This window comes from Vanellus vanellus, assembly GCF_965231255.1.
Source record: "Vanellus vanellus genome assembly, chromosome: 3".
Classification (NCBI taxonomy): domain Eukaryota; kingdom Metazoa; phylum Chordata; class Aves; order Charadriiformes; family Charadriidae; genus Vanellus; species Vanellus vanellus.
Genome location: NC_138907.1, coordinates 14,448,747 through 14,463,087, shown reverse-complemented (window position 1 = coordinate 14,463,087; position 14,341 = coordinate 14,448,747). Strand labels below are relative to the sequence as shown.

Below are 14,341 nucleotides of genomic sequence, written 5' to 3'. Positions count from 1 at the left end.
CAACACCAAGACTGTTGAATTCCCTGCAGAAAACTGCTATGAGAAGATGTGGCAACATTCAAAGTCCAAACTGGAGAGGTATTACTTAAAGTCCGGTCAGAGGGGGATGGATGCCTGTAGGCCCCTAGAAGCCAGGTCAAGGGCACATGGGGGCTCAGTAAAGTGCTGAAAGGTGAGAAAGAAACCAAAGGGAGAAGGGCTGCTGGGTCAACAGTACGCCAGCTAAAAAGTGCAACTACTAGCCTCTACATTGCATCAGGTCCTGGAGCAGACACCAGTATAATGTAAGGAAAACAGCACTGGTGAAAGTCTGTGCGGTGAAGGTACTGCACTATTTTTCGCAGCACAATTTGGAGAAAATATATCTCAGTGTAGCAGGAGAGGAGAAGATTGTACAGAAAGTGCTTAGGAGCAAAACACAGCTGAAATGGCTCTTTCCCCATCGGGAGGGGAAGTGCTTCACTTTTACGGGTTACACAGTTTTACAGGTTCAGCATGGCTACGGATATATCCCATGGTTCAGCACCACAAAACCCATCTCAGCACAAGTAACCCCATGTTACTTGTGCACAAGGGTCAGTGTAGGACATGTAAAACTCCTAGCATGGAGCAAGATACCACAGACATAATCTTTATTTTTAGGATAAATCACTAAGCACGGTATCAAGACCATCAGAGCCAAGACATAAGCAGGGTGTATGAATACCACAGAAAACATTTCAGTGTCACAAACAAGATGCCTGTGTCCTGTCCGGCCACTGCCATTTATTGTTGGTGACAATTTTGGCTATGGGATGTTGCCAGCTGACGTTACCAGCCAGGCTGCGTTTCCCACTGCAGAGCATTATCACCACCTTGTGTTTGTGACATTAAATATAGCAGTGTTGCAGGTGCAGTACATGCACAAAATAAGACTTGCCAAGAACAGAGGAAAATTGCAATCGTTGTACATGTGGCATCAGCTTTTATGTAGTTGTGTGGCATTTAGGAAGTTATTTTCCCCTTCATTAGTGCAAATACACTGTGTTTATCTCCACAAGAGATGAAGGGACTTGTAAAGGCAAAGCATGATGTTAACTGAATACCAGTTCGATCCTCTAAATTTTAACAAAGCCTTGGGCGCTAATAGGGAAGGAAAATTACGTTAATGGAAAACACAGAGATTTCAAGAACATCGATGGGATTCTGGAAAGAAAGCATCAACAGAGGTTACACATACTAATGGAGAAATCAAGAGGCTGCCTTGGAAACACAAACATTTACAGTCCACAATTGGTGCCACCGCTTTAGAGGACGGTCCCCACAGACTGATACAGCACTGCACCAATTTATCCAGCCTATAGTCAATTGCAACTATAGGGTTTGTATTAATTGCTGTTTGCTATTGTAAAACATGGAAATTATCTAATCAGCTGCACTGGTACTGAGAGGAGAAATGAAATTGGGCACAAACATGAAGGATCGAATAAGCAAGCAGATTCTCATCCATTTAGCCTTTGATTTTAATGTTTGTTTATAATTTAAAACAAATGTTAACAAGACTGATAGAAACCTGCACCTACTGGATTGCAGCTAGTGGTTGTGAGGACTGTCAAGGGAGGGAAATAAAGGCAAAGGATAAGAATTTAGATTTTGTGGTATGAGTGTTACAGATTGGTGTAACACCAAAGCAGGACAGAAACCAGGAACTCCAGTTAACTCTGCCTTTGCAGTTTGGTGAACTGCAATTTTTGGTTAATGCCGCGTTTGCAATAATGTTCACGCTGATACTGCATGCTTTTAACCTCCCTTTCACCTGCCCTACCCAGCAACAGCCTGTCACAAAGTTCGTTAGCCACAATCCAACACGCAGCGTAACACCAGCAACCCGAACTCCTGCAGATGCAGCCTTCAGCTCCCAACCTCATTTTATTCTTCTCATTTCTAATTATTAGCTAGGAGAATCAGAAGATCATAGAATGGTTTAGGTTGGAAGAGACCTTCAAGACCACTGAATTACAACCCCCCTGCCACGGGCAGGGACACCTCCCACTAGACCAAGTTGCCCAAAGCCCCATCCAGCCTGGCCTTGAACACCTCCAGTTGGGGTCTCCACAACTTCCCTGGGCAGCCTGTGCCAGTGCCTCACCCCCCTCAGAGTGAAAAATTTCTTCCTGGTATCTAATCTAAACCTACCCTCTTCCAGTTTGAAGCCGTTCCCCCTCATCCTATCACTACATGCCCTTGTAAAAAGCCCTTCCCCAGCTCTCCTGTAGGCCCCCTTTAGGTACTGGAAGGCTGCAATATAGTATCCCCGGAGCCTTCTCTTCTCCAGCCTAAACAACCCCAGCTCTCTCAGCCTGTCCTCACAGGAGAGGTGCTCCAGCCCTCTGACCATCTTCGTGGCCCTCCTCTGGCCCCGCTCCGACAGGTCTATGTCTTTCCTGTGCTGAGGGCTCCAGAGCTGGAGGCAGTACTCCAGGTGGGGCCTCACAAGAGTTGAGTAGAGGGGCAGAATCACCTCCCTGGAATTCTTATATTTTATATATATATATATATAAAAGATATTCTTATATTTTTAATATTTTTTCTTGTCCCTCACACCCCGGGAGCGGGTACCACAGGGGGGGGGAGGAAGCAGAAGCCCAGTGACACCCCACAATCCCCTCCCCCGCCAGGAGCCAGCCCAGCCCCGCTTCCCGCGCAGGAGGCCGGGCCGCCCCCGAAAGAGGCACACGGCCCGGCTCGATCCCGCCGGGCAGCACCGAACCCCCGCCAGGGTTCGCGGAGCCCGAGGGAGACGCTGAGGCCCGAGCCGCCCGCTGGCAGCGCCGGGGTAGCGGAGAACGCCACGACTGCGCCCGCGACCTCTACTGACCCTCGCCGCCACCCGTAGTGGGCGCCTCCTGCACGCCGCTGCGTGCTGGGGACCCGGAAGTGGGGAGCGGCGGCGGCGGTAGGTGCGGATGGTGGTACTGCTTCGCGCCGCCCATGGCGGAGGCCGCGCGGGTGTCGGCCGCCTCGTCGTCCCGGGCGCTTAACGGTGCGGGAGGAGAAGTGAAACGGCGCCGGGTGGGGACGAGACCACCCGCGGGGGGCGAGGCGTGAGTGGGCGCCTCTTTTTCCCCGTGTCGGGGCGGGTGTGGGGGGTGTGAGCCGCCTCCCCGTGCACCGGCGCCGGGCCCCGTTGTTCCCTGCCTCGCTGCGGCTCCTGCGGCGGGGGCGACGGGGCAGCTGTGGGCGAAGAGACCGGGCGGTGGAGCGGGGCTTGCTGAGGTGTCTGGAACGGCCCGGAAGAGAACCCGGGCGGCCATTGCCGAGGCAGATGTTTTTTAGTGGCCCTGCTCGTTTCTGGTTTGCCTGTGCAGGCAGGTCTGCGGCCCCGCCGGCCCTGGGCTTGGATGGGATGCGCTGTCTGCGTGGGCGCAGGCTGGGCTGCGCTTCTGAACCGGGTGCCGTGGTGCTTTATGTCATTTTCAGTTGCCACAGCTCTGAAACTTACTGTAGTGCATGAGCTGTGGGTTGTCGTAGGCTCTAGCGTGTCTCACTCATCATATGCATTGCAGCTACGTCTTCAGGTGCCCTAAATCCAATTTCTCCCTTACTTAGCTACACATCCTTTTGGGCCCCTTCTAACAGCTCTGCTCTAAAGAGATTTTTTTTCATGCTAAATGCCATGATGTGAGGGCGGGGTGAAAGTTATCAAACAAAATAATGCTTCACAGAGACTTTTGTTTTACTGTGATTTTTATTTTGCATGAACTTCTTGGTGTAGGAGGTTTTGTGGACTGTACAAGCAGTTAGGGAAAACAATTGTTTGGCTTATGAGGTGGCATCTAAATACTGTTACAAAGCACAGAAGAGTAACTTGGTCCTTTTATTACAGACGGACTGTGAGAAGATTCCCAGCTGGCTTGCAGCAAATTCCAAGGCAGGCACAATTGAAGGTAGGTATGAATTTCTTGGGAGTTCAGGCTTCTTCTCTCTGCACCTGGGAGACATCTTTAATGTGCCTGTCATCATCTTTGGTCAGCATCTTCTTCAGTTGTACATAGATTGACTGTTTCCTATGCATGTTAACTCCTTTTTTAAGAATGACTTGTGTTACCATCAGCTGAACAGCATGTTGCTTCACTGGTTCTCTTGCTACTATGTGTAAGTGACAAGAAGAGGACCTATTCATGTGTTTCCTCTACCACCTGCCTGAGCTCCTCTGAGAACCTTATCAGACTCTGATCTGGCATCCTTTGTAGTAATGAAGTCAGTCCATTGTGTGTGGTATTGTCTGCAGTTGCCCAGCTGATTGCTAGCACTCAGTCTTGGACAGCAAATTATTTCATGCTCCTCTTTGCATAGATGAAAGTAGAGAAGTGTTATGGCTTCTTCTTTATAGCCCTAAGATATGCAGAACAATCAGGCAGCAGAGAGTAGCAATCTTTTAATTTTGTTCAATTTGCCCATTGTCTAAACATTGTAAAGACAAAGAATATCTGACAGGAGGCCAAAGAGGAAATACTGAATGGCTTTTAGATAGTGACCTGATTTACTGTATATGAACTTGATATGAGAAATTGCTGGTTATTTTCTTCAGGGCCTGGTGACGCAAGTTAGGTCCAACTCCACAGTGAGAGGCAGTGTCTGCCTGAAGTCTTGAGCTCTAGGTAAACTTGCAGTCTAAACAGATATAAATGGTAAATAAGAAGAGGGAAAACAGAAGTGCAAAAGCAGCAACTTGCGCAGGGTCATATTGTGGACAGTGGCAGAGATAACAGGACCCAGATGTTCTGTCAATATTTCCTGTCTTATAAGAAGATCTGAATGGGCCCATTTGCCTTGGGTTTTTGAGGAGAACCTCTTTGTGTGTGCCAGTAATGTGGGGAACAGGGATGTATATGAAATGCTGGCTCATTTTCTTGGAGGGGGGATGTGAGCTTCTGCAAAATGGTGTTTTCTTCAGACAGTTATGCTGAGCTCACACTTTCCCTGGCACGCAGCTCAGAAATAAAAGCTTGCCTCTGCTTCCCCTCTGTCTCTGCAGGCCCATTTCCTGTCATGGTGAACGAGAGGCATAATGGCAACGTGCTTGTGCACCTGGGACCCAAACTGCAGGCCTACCCAGGGGAGCTGCTCCGGCAGCGGCGAGGCCATGACGGCCAGCCTGAGTACCTTATCCAGTGGAGTATCATCAGCTTGGAAGAGAAAGCAGTGGGAGGCAGCAGTGCCTCCTCTGCAGAGACCAAGCCAGAGAACATCTCGATGTGGATGTCTGCAGAGGAGGTCTGTGCCAGCTGCCCGGCACTACTGGGCAAGAGGAAGCTGGAAGGGCAGTGGGTGAAAGAGGAGAAGGCAGCCAGCCCGTTCGCTGCAGATGTGCCGCTGGATGAAGCCTCGCTGCTGGAGATGAAGGCCGATGTCAGGAGCCTGGTGCAGCGAGCTGGCCGGCAGATGGCTGAGACGGGGGTACCCGAGTCCTCCATCCTCAACACCATCCATGTGCTGAGCGCGTACGCCAGCATTGGCTCGCTGGCGGGTGCCTTCAAGGAGACGGGAGCCCTCGACTTGCTGATGAAGATGCTGTGCCACAAGGAGAAGCAAATCCGCCGCAGTGCCAGCAAGATGCTGAGGGCCCTGGCTTCGCACGATGCAGGTGGGTGCTGCTACTGTTCAGTGCCACTGAGGAGGTGCTGCTGGGCAGCTGAGGGGTGCCAGTCCTTTTCTCGGTGTGGGATGCCTGGGAAGCAGCGTGTCCCGGGGCTTGTTGGCATGGGGAAGAATCAGACTGGAGCTTCCAAGCGGCTCCTCGGTCATAATTGTCTGGGATGCTCTAAGAGTTGGGAGCTCTTTCCCCTGCCAGGTTCCCGAGCTGGTATGCTGATTAACTGTTAGGAGGACTTATACCAAGGGGCTTGGCAGAGCGTTGGGGTGTCTCTTCTGCATGCTGTCAATGGGAAAGGCTCTGGCCTGTTCTTGGCAGGGAGCCTTTGCTCAGGCCCTGGTGGGTAGAGGCCTGGTCCTCAGCCAGTCCTCTCATTTGAGAGGAGCTGCCACGGCTTGGAAGTGCCTGATGAGGCTTGGGTGCACTGGAAGGTTGCTAGTGGTGGTGTGTCCTACAAGAGGTCTGGCTTTCCCTGTCCTAGTGCCTGAGTTCCTGTGGCTCTCCAGTGGGGCAGATGGGGGGCTGAATCAGGTTAAAATTTAACTTTTTTCTTGCCTGGAACCCTGTTCTGGAGTCAGTTATTTGGGGTTGCTGCTTCAGGGGAATCGAGCAGCTTTAAGGTGGAAAAAATGCAGTGTTCTTCAGTGGAGCAAAATGTTGCCAATCCGGGGTAAAGGACATGGTTCTAGGTTACACTGAGCAGTGAAGCTGTTCCTTGCCTGCAAGTCTTCTCGTACAGGGAGGGTGGGGTGAGGGTTGTCTTTATGGGGCTTGAAGGGTTTCTGTTGTTGTTGCAGGTAGCCGGGCCTATGTCCTGCTGTCCCTCAGCCAGCAGGATGGCATTGAGCAGCACGTAGACTTCGACGGTCGCTACACCTTGCTGGAGCTGTTTGCTGAGATGATGTCTTCTGAAGAGCACTGCATGTCCTTTGAGGGGATTCACCTTCCCCAGGTAGCAGCAGGTCCTGCCAGCCCGTGGGCTTTTGGTGTCAGGAGGGGTGAGAGTGGGGTGCCAGAGCTGGAGTCCTTGTATGGGACGGGAGGGTGGTCAACTGAGCAGGACTGTGTATTGGGAGAGCTGGCACAGGATCTGGGCCTGGCTTGAGGCTGGGTGGTGGTGGAGAGGCACATGGAGAGCCTTGTCTCTGAGCAGGGAGATGAGGGTGGGCTGAAAGGTCTCTGCTGCTGCCTGCTGGTCCGGAGCTATCTCAGGAGCCTGACTGTGGATGAGCTGGTGGCTCGGAGAGAGTCAGAGGCTGGAGGTGCTCTGCAGGGTAGAGTCTGACAGCTGTGCTTGTTGCAGATCCCCGGGAAGCTACTGTTCATCCTGATGAAGCGCTACCTGTGTGTCACTTCTCTGATGGACAAGCTCAGCAGTGGCGTGGAGCAGGGAGGGGAGCAGCAGGACTGCGCTGTGCCCAGCCGGCTCGCTGAGGAGAGGAACCATGTGAAGCAGGAGTTTGAGTTCAGCATGGCTATGGCAAACCTCATCTTGGAGTTGGTGCATGTGATGGGCTGGGACCACAGGCACAAGCTGGAGCTGCTTCCGCAACAGGAGCTGCAGCCTTGCACCACTCACTCCATCTTCCAGCCCAAGACCCCAGCCTGCACTGCTGCCCAAATGCCTGTGCTCCCTTCAAATCATGGACTCCACAAAAAGCACAGTCGTACCTTCCTGACCCCGTCAGACTTTGCAAACCGCAGTGGCTATGTGGAGTACTTACAGGCAAACCTGGTGCGTGGCATGAGGGTGCGCTTGCTGGAGGACTGTGGTGACATTAGAGCTGGGGAGGAAGGCGAATTTCTCAAGAGCACTAATAGCATGCACACAGTGCAGGTATGTCACTAGTGGAAATAGTCTGGCTGGGATGGCAGAGGGGGTGACTGATGATTTCCTAATGATGTCTTCATGTGCGGGAAGTTGGACAATAGGGTATCATAATTGGGACATTGTCTACATCTGTCCTAGCAAAGAAGTCACCTCTTGGAGCTGGAATTATGGGTCTTGATGAAAGCTAGTTTGGTTTAGTATGGACTGTCCTGTTAAGACAGGTGGCTATATCCTGCCTTCCAGGAACAGTCCCTAGCCCTGGTTTGATCTTGGGGGGGGTTTGGGAACAGGTTAACTGGCACAAATGAGTAACACAGCAAAAGGTCCTTGAAGGTCTTAAGTCTTGGTATGTGAGTGACAGTACCTATGGCAGACTGTTGTTCTCACTGGGTTGGACACAGCTTATGGCTGGGAGAAGTCTCAAGATCGTGACCTCTTGTCCTTGTGGGGGACTTCAACTTGCCGGATATCAGCTGGGAATACAATACAGCAGGGAGGGAACAGTCTAGAAGGTTCCTGGAGTGTACTGGGGATAACTTCCTGACGCAGCTGGTGAGGGAGCCGACTAGGGAAGGTGCCCTGCTGGACCTGCTGTTTGTAAACAGGGAAGGGCTTGTGGGGGATGTGACGGTAGGAGGTTGTTTTGGGAACAGTGATCATGAAATGATAGAGTTTTTGATTCTGGGAGAAGCAAGGAGAGGGGTCAGCAGAACTGCTACTTTGGACTTCCGGAGGGCAGACTTTGGGCCTTTCAGGAGCCTGGTTGACAAAGTCCCCTGGGAGGCAGTCCTGAAGGGCAAAGGAGTCCAGTAAGCCTGGATGTTTTTCAAGAAGGAAGTCTTAAAGGCGCAGGAGCAGGCTGTCCCCATGTGCCAAAAGACAAGCCGTCAGGGGAAAAAGACCAGCCTGGCTGAACAGGGAGCTAGGGTTGCAACTTAGGGAGAAAAAGAGGATTTATGGCCTTTGGAAGGAAGGGCAGGCCGCTTGTGAGGACTACAAAGAGGTAGTGAGGCTATGTAGGGAAAAAATTAGGAGCGCCAAAGCCCAGCTAGAACTAAACCTGGCTTCTGTTGTCAAGGACAACAAAAAAAGTTTCTATAAATATATTAGCAATAAAAAGAGGACCAAGGATAATCTCTGTCCTCTAGTAGACAGGGCCAGTAACATAGTGACCAAGGATGAGGAAAAGGCTGAGGTGCTTAATGCCGTCTTTGCCTCAGTCTTAAGCAGTAGGACCAGTCGTTCCCTGAGTACCCAGACCCCTGAGCTAGAAGACAGGGATGGGGAGCAGAATGAAGCCCCTGTAATCCAAGGGGAAGTGGTGAGGGACCTGCTTCAGCACCTGGAGTTACACAAATCTATGGTGCCAGATAGGATCCACCCGAGGGTACTGAGGGAGCTGGTGGAAGTGCTCACCAGGCCACTTTGCATCATTTATGAGCAGTCCTGGCTAACTGGGGAGGTACCAGCTGACTGGAGGTTGGCAAATGTGACACCCATCCACAAGAAGGGCTGGAAGGAGAATCCAGGGAACTATAGGCCAGTCAGTCTGACATCGGTGCCTGGGAAGGTCATAGAACAGATCATCCTCAGTGCCATTACACGGCACATGCAGGAGAACAGGGTGATCAGGCCCAGTCAGCATGGGTTTGTGAAAGGCAGGTCATGCCTGACAAACCCGATCTCCTTCTATGACAAGGTGACCTGCTTCGTGGATGAGGGAAAAGCTGGACCAATGGGCTGAGGCCAATGGTATGAGGTTCAACAAGGCCAAGTGCTGGGTCCTGCACATGGGTCACAACTACCCCATGCAGCGCTACAGGATTGGGGCAGAATGGCTCGAAAGCTGCCCAGCAGAAAAGGACCTGGGGGTGCTGGTGGACAGCCGGCTGAATATGAGCCAGTGGTGTGCCCAGGTGGCCAAGAAGGCCAACAGCGTCCTGGCCTGTATCAGGAATAGTGTGGTGAGGCGGACTAGGGAAGTGATCATCCCCCTGTACTCGGCACTGGTGAGGCCTCACCTCGAGTACTGTGTTCAGTTTTGGGCCCCTCACTACAAGAAGGACATTGAGGTGTTGGAGCGTATCTGGAGAAGGGCTACAAAGCTGGTGAGGGGTCTGGAGGACAAGTCTTATGAGGAATGACTGAGGGAACTGGGGTTGTTTAGCCTGGAGAAGAGGAGGCTGAGGGGAGACCTTATCACTCTCTACAAGTACCCGAAAGGAGGTTGTAGAGAGGTGGGGGCTGACCTCTTCTCCCTGGTGACAAGTGATAGGATGAGAGGAAATGGGTTCAAGTTATGTCAGACGAGGTTTAGATTAGATATTAGGAAAAATTTTTTCACTGGAAAGGTTATTAGACATTGAAATAGGCTGCCCAGGGAGGTGGTGGATTTGCTATCCCTGGAGGCGTTTAAAAAACGGGTAGATGTGGTACCTGGGGACGTGGTTTAGAAGTGGTTTTGTCAGGGTAGGTTAATGGTTGGACTTGATGATCTTAAAGGTCCCTTCCAACCTGAGCAATTCTATGATTCTACATAACTGTTTCTTTTGATCTGTGAGTATATGTCGGGGTCTGTTTCCCTTTAAAAATGCCCTTTACCCGAGTAGACCTTAAATGAGAGTTTGGGTTAAAAAGAGCTGTTAGAGCTGCTTATTTACAGTTTAGTTGCTAAGTTTGTGCCAGAGATTAGGGAAAAGGCCTCAATATTTGAGGAGGGGGAGGAATCATAGAATCATAAAGTAGTTTGGGTTGGAAGGGACCTTTCAAAGTCATCTAGTTCAGCCCCCCTGCAATAAGCTGAGAGCCCTGTCCAACCTGAACTTGAATGTTTCCAGGGATGGGGCATCTACCGCCTCTCTGGGCAAACTGTTCCAATGTTTCACCACTGCCATTGTAAAGAATTTCTTCCTTATATCTAGCCTACATCTTCCCTCTTTCAGTTTAAAACCATTACCCCTTGTCCTATTGCAACAGACCCTACTAAAAAGTCTGTCCCCATCTTTCTTATAAGTCCCCTTTAAGTATTGAAAGGCTACTATAAGTTCTCCCTGGAGCCTTGTCTTCTCCAGCCTAAACAACCCCAGCTCTCTCAGCCCGTCCTCACAGGAGAGGTGCTCCAGCCCTCTGACCATCTTCGTGGCCCTCCTCTGGACCTGCTCCAACAGCTCCATGTCTTTCCTGTGCTGAGGACTCCAGAGCTGGACACAGTACTCCAGGTGAGGTCTCACTAGAGCAGAGTGGAGAGGTAGAATCGCCTCCCTCAACCTACTGGCCATGCTTCTTTTGATGCAGCCCAGGATATAGTTGGCTTTCTGGGCTGTGAGTGCACATTGTTGGCTCATATCCAGTTTTTCATCCACCAGTACCCCAAGTTCTTCTCTGCAGGGCTGTGCTCGATCCCTTCATCCCGCAGCCTGTATTGATACCAAGTGCTGCCTTGACCTGGGTGCAGGACCTTGCACTTGGCCTTGTTGAACCTCATAAGTTTCATATGGGCCCACTTCTCTAGCTTGTCCAGGTCCCTTTGGATACCATCCTGTCCCTCAGGCATGTCAACTGCACTACTCAGCTTGGTGTTGTCTGCAAACTTGCTTAGGGTGCTCTTGATTCCACTATGTCATTGATGAAGGTATTAAACACTACTAGTCCCGATACGGACCCCTGAGGGACCCCACTTGTCATTGATCTCCATCTGGACATTGAGCCACTGACCACTACTCTCTGGATGTGACCATCCAGCCAATTCCTCATCCGTCAAATCCATATCTCCAATTTAGAGAACGATGTTGTGAGGGACCATGTGAAAGGCCTTACAGAAGTCCAGATAGATGACATCAGTAGATCTTCCCTTGTCTACTGATGTAGTCACTCCATCACAGGCGGCCACTAGGTTGGTCAGGCAAGATTTGCCATCGGTGAAGCCATGCTGGCTGTCTCAAATCACCTTCCTGTCCTCCGTGTGCCTTAGCATAGCTTCTAGGAGGATCTGTTCCATGATCTTCCCAGATGCAGAGGTGCGGCTGACAGATTAGTAGTTCCCAGGATCCTCCTTTCTCCCTGTTTTAAAAATGGCTGCAATGTTTCCCTTTTTTCCAGTTGCTGGGGACTTCACCTGACTGCCATGACTTTTCAAATATTACATAGAGTAGCTTGGCAACTACCTCAGCAAATTCCCTCAAGACCCTGGGATGTGGCTCATCAGTCTCATAGACTTCTGTATGCTCAGGTTCCTTAGGTGGTCTAGAACCTGTTTTTCTCTTACAGTGGGAGGGACTTTGCTCCCCTAGTCCCTGCTTTGCGGTCCATCCTCTCAAAAGGTGTGGGAAGAGAGGTTGCCATTGAAGACTGAGGCAAAAAAGTTGCTGGGTATCTCAGCCTTCTCATCTGTTGTTACCAATTTGCCAGTTGTGTCCATCATGGGGGTACACTTTCTTGACCTTCCTTTTCTGGCTGACATACCTTCTTCTTAATCTTTGTGTCCCTTGCCAACTTCAGCTCCAGCTGTGCCTTGGCCTTCCTGACCCGTCTCTACACAACTGGGCAATGTCCCTATACTCTTCCCAGGATACCTGTCCCTGCTTCCACTGCCTGTGCATTTGACCAGCAGGTCATGACTCATTCATACTGGTCTTTTGCCTTCCTTTCCTGATTTCTTACATGTGGGGATCGAGAGCTCTTGCGCTCTATGGAAAGCACCCTTAAAGGTCTGCCAGCTCTGTTCTTCTCCCTTGTTCCTGAGCACAGTTTCCGCTGAAGGAGTCCCATTGACTAACTACTTGAACAGCTGGAAGTTTGCTTTCCTAAAATTCAGCTTTACTCTTTGTCTGTCCCATCCCCCTCAGGACTGTGAATCGACCAGTACGTGATCACTGCAGACCAGGCTGCCTCCAATCTTAATGTCTATGCTTAGCTCACTTGCGTTAGTGACCAGCAGGTCCCGTATCACATCCCCACTGTTAGGGCTGTCTATTACCTGGCTTAAGAAGTTATCCTCAATGTACTCTAGGAGTCTCCTGGATCGCCTACAGCTATGCTACTTCTCCAGCAGATGTCAGGGTTGTTGAAGTCCCCCAGCAGGAAGAGAGCCTGCGAGTGCAATCCCTCCTGTAGCTAGAGTAAGAATACTTTGTCAATAGGCTTCCCTTGATGGGGCAGCCTGTAGTAAACGCTGACCACAGGTTCCCTTTGTTGGTGCCATCTCTAATTCTTGGCCTAAAGCATTCAGCTCTTGCCACACCCAGAATATCCTGCTAGTGTATGGGTCAGTGCTGAAGCAGCAGGGCTTGGGTTCAGGCCCTGGGGCAGGAGAGCATTTGAGTGCTGTTTCAGCCTTTTTGTGGGCACAGGGAGGTGCTTGCTCCTGCTTAGACCTTTTTCTGGAGACTTTCTTCTCAGTCCTGAAGACTGGGCATGTTCAGTGAGAGCCGAGATTTTGTTTTGACTATGCAGCGGGGTGCTGGTAGGCTTTGTGCGTCGTTCTAATCTATGGTTATTTCTGCAGGCTATCTGCTGATTTTGCACTTTGGCTCTGCTTTTGAGCTTCCTAAACTGCAGCTAGAGGCACACTTTCTGTTCTCTTAAAAATCAAGCTTTAGCTGGCTGTGATCCATAAGATGAAGGGCTGTCTCCGCTCATGTCCTTTGCTCAGTCCAGGATGGTGTTGGCTGCAAACAGGGCTGTAATTCAGTTCATTAAATCTTTATTGAATTGAGATAGTAACCAGTGAAATGAGAAACTGTAACCACCTCACACCTGTTAGTGTGTGCAGTTGTGAGTTTGTTGGTTCCTTTGGTTTTGTTTTCTCTCCCCCAAGTAATTCATGAAAGTGCATGCTTTGGTTTTGCAGATGATAAAGTCTGAGGCTACTTCAGTTGGTCATAGCTGTACTTTAAGTGCCACTTCAGCCTATGCTCAAAGGCTTCCTTACTTCAAGCTGATTTCTGCGGATATAGATGGCCTGTGAATAGACTTAAGTGCCATGCTAGTGCAAAGCTCTGTGTTGTTGATATTCAAAAATCAGTATCTGAAAAGCCTCACTGTGGCATCTGTAGAAATGCACGACTTCCTAATGCTCTTTCCAAATCTCTCTTGCTGTAACTTACAGTTCATTACCAACCTTTCTAGAGGGGAGGTATAAGAATTTGAGATTACCTTCTGCATGTTTGAAGACTATCTCCTTTAAATCTACTTTCTGCTTTTGTTAAGCATGAGACTCTCTAGCCTTCCTCCACTACAGCTCATTTTGTTTTGTGTAACGTCATTGTTTTTGTTTATAGCCAATTTAGCCAATTAAGAACACTGAACACTCACTTCTTTCTTTTCTTCTATTGTCTCTCTTTGCTTTCTTGTGCACAGGGAAATTGTATGAATATTCTTTTGGGTTTTTTTCCTCAGCCCGTTGCAGACTGTTTCTTCCTTCTGATACTCTTCTGCTTACTCAGTGGGAACTGGTTTTAGGATGAATTTTTCCAGTCAACTTTCAGTAACTTTAGCTTAACTCTGGTCCAGGCTGTTAATTCAAATTTATTCTTTATCTTGAACATCTTTAGTTGTTCTTTCCACTAAAATATGCTTTGAAGGTTTGCATACTACTGAAGTCAAAATAGTGAAGCTGTAGTGATGATTTATTTAATCAATTTTTTTTCTCAATTTAGAAGCACTGGCTTTAGTGTTTGTCAGTTACATGGAAACACCGCTGAATAACCTAAATCCTTCCCACTTTCCAACTGTGCTTATAGAATCATAGAATGGTTGAGGTTGGAAGGGACCTTGAAGATCATCTAGTTCCAACCCCCCTGCCATGGGCAGGGACACCTCCCACTAGACCAGGTTGCTCAAAGCCCCATCCAGCCTGGCCTTGAACACCTCCATGT

At 49.9% G+C, this 14,341-nt stretch overlaps 1 protein-coding gene across 1 annotated transcript in view; it reads left to right on the top strand.

Moving 5' to 3' along the window:
* Positions 1 to 3,872: 3,872 nt before the first annotated feature.
* The window catches only part of LOC309669808 (cullin-9-like), a 36,740-nt gene continuing 26,271 nt past the window's right edge, over positions 3,873 to 14,341 (top strand). Inside the window, exons 1-4 of the mRNA XM_082480581.1 lie at positions 3,873 to 3,926; positions 5,018 to 5,630; positions 6,437 to 6,587; positions 6,939 to 7,472. Coding sequence (XP_082336707.1) covers positions 5,032 to 5,630; positions 6,437 to 6,587; positions 6,939 to 7,472 — 1,284 coding nt within the window. The 5' untranslated portion in view covers positions 3,873 to 3,926; positions 5,018 to 5,031. The remainder of the gene's footprint in view (positions 3,927 to 5,017; positions 5,631 to 6,436; positions 6,588 to 6,938; positions 7,473 to 14,341) is intronic.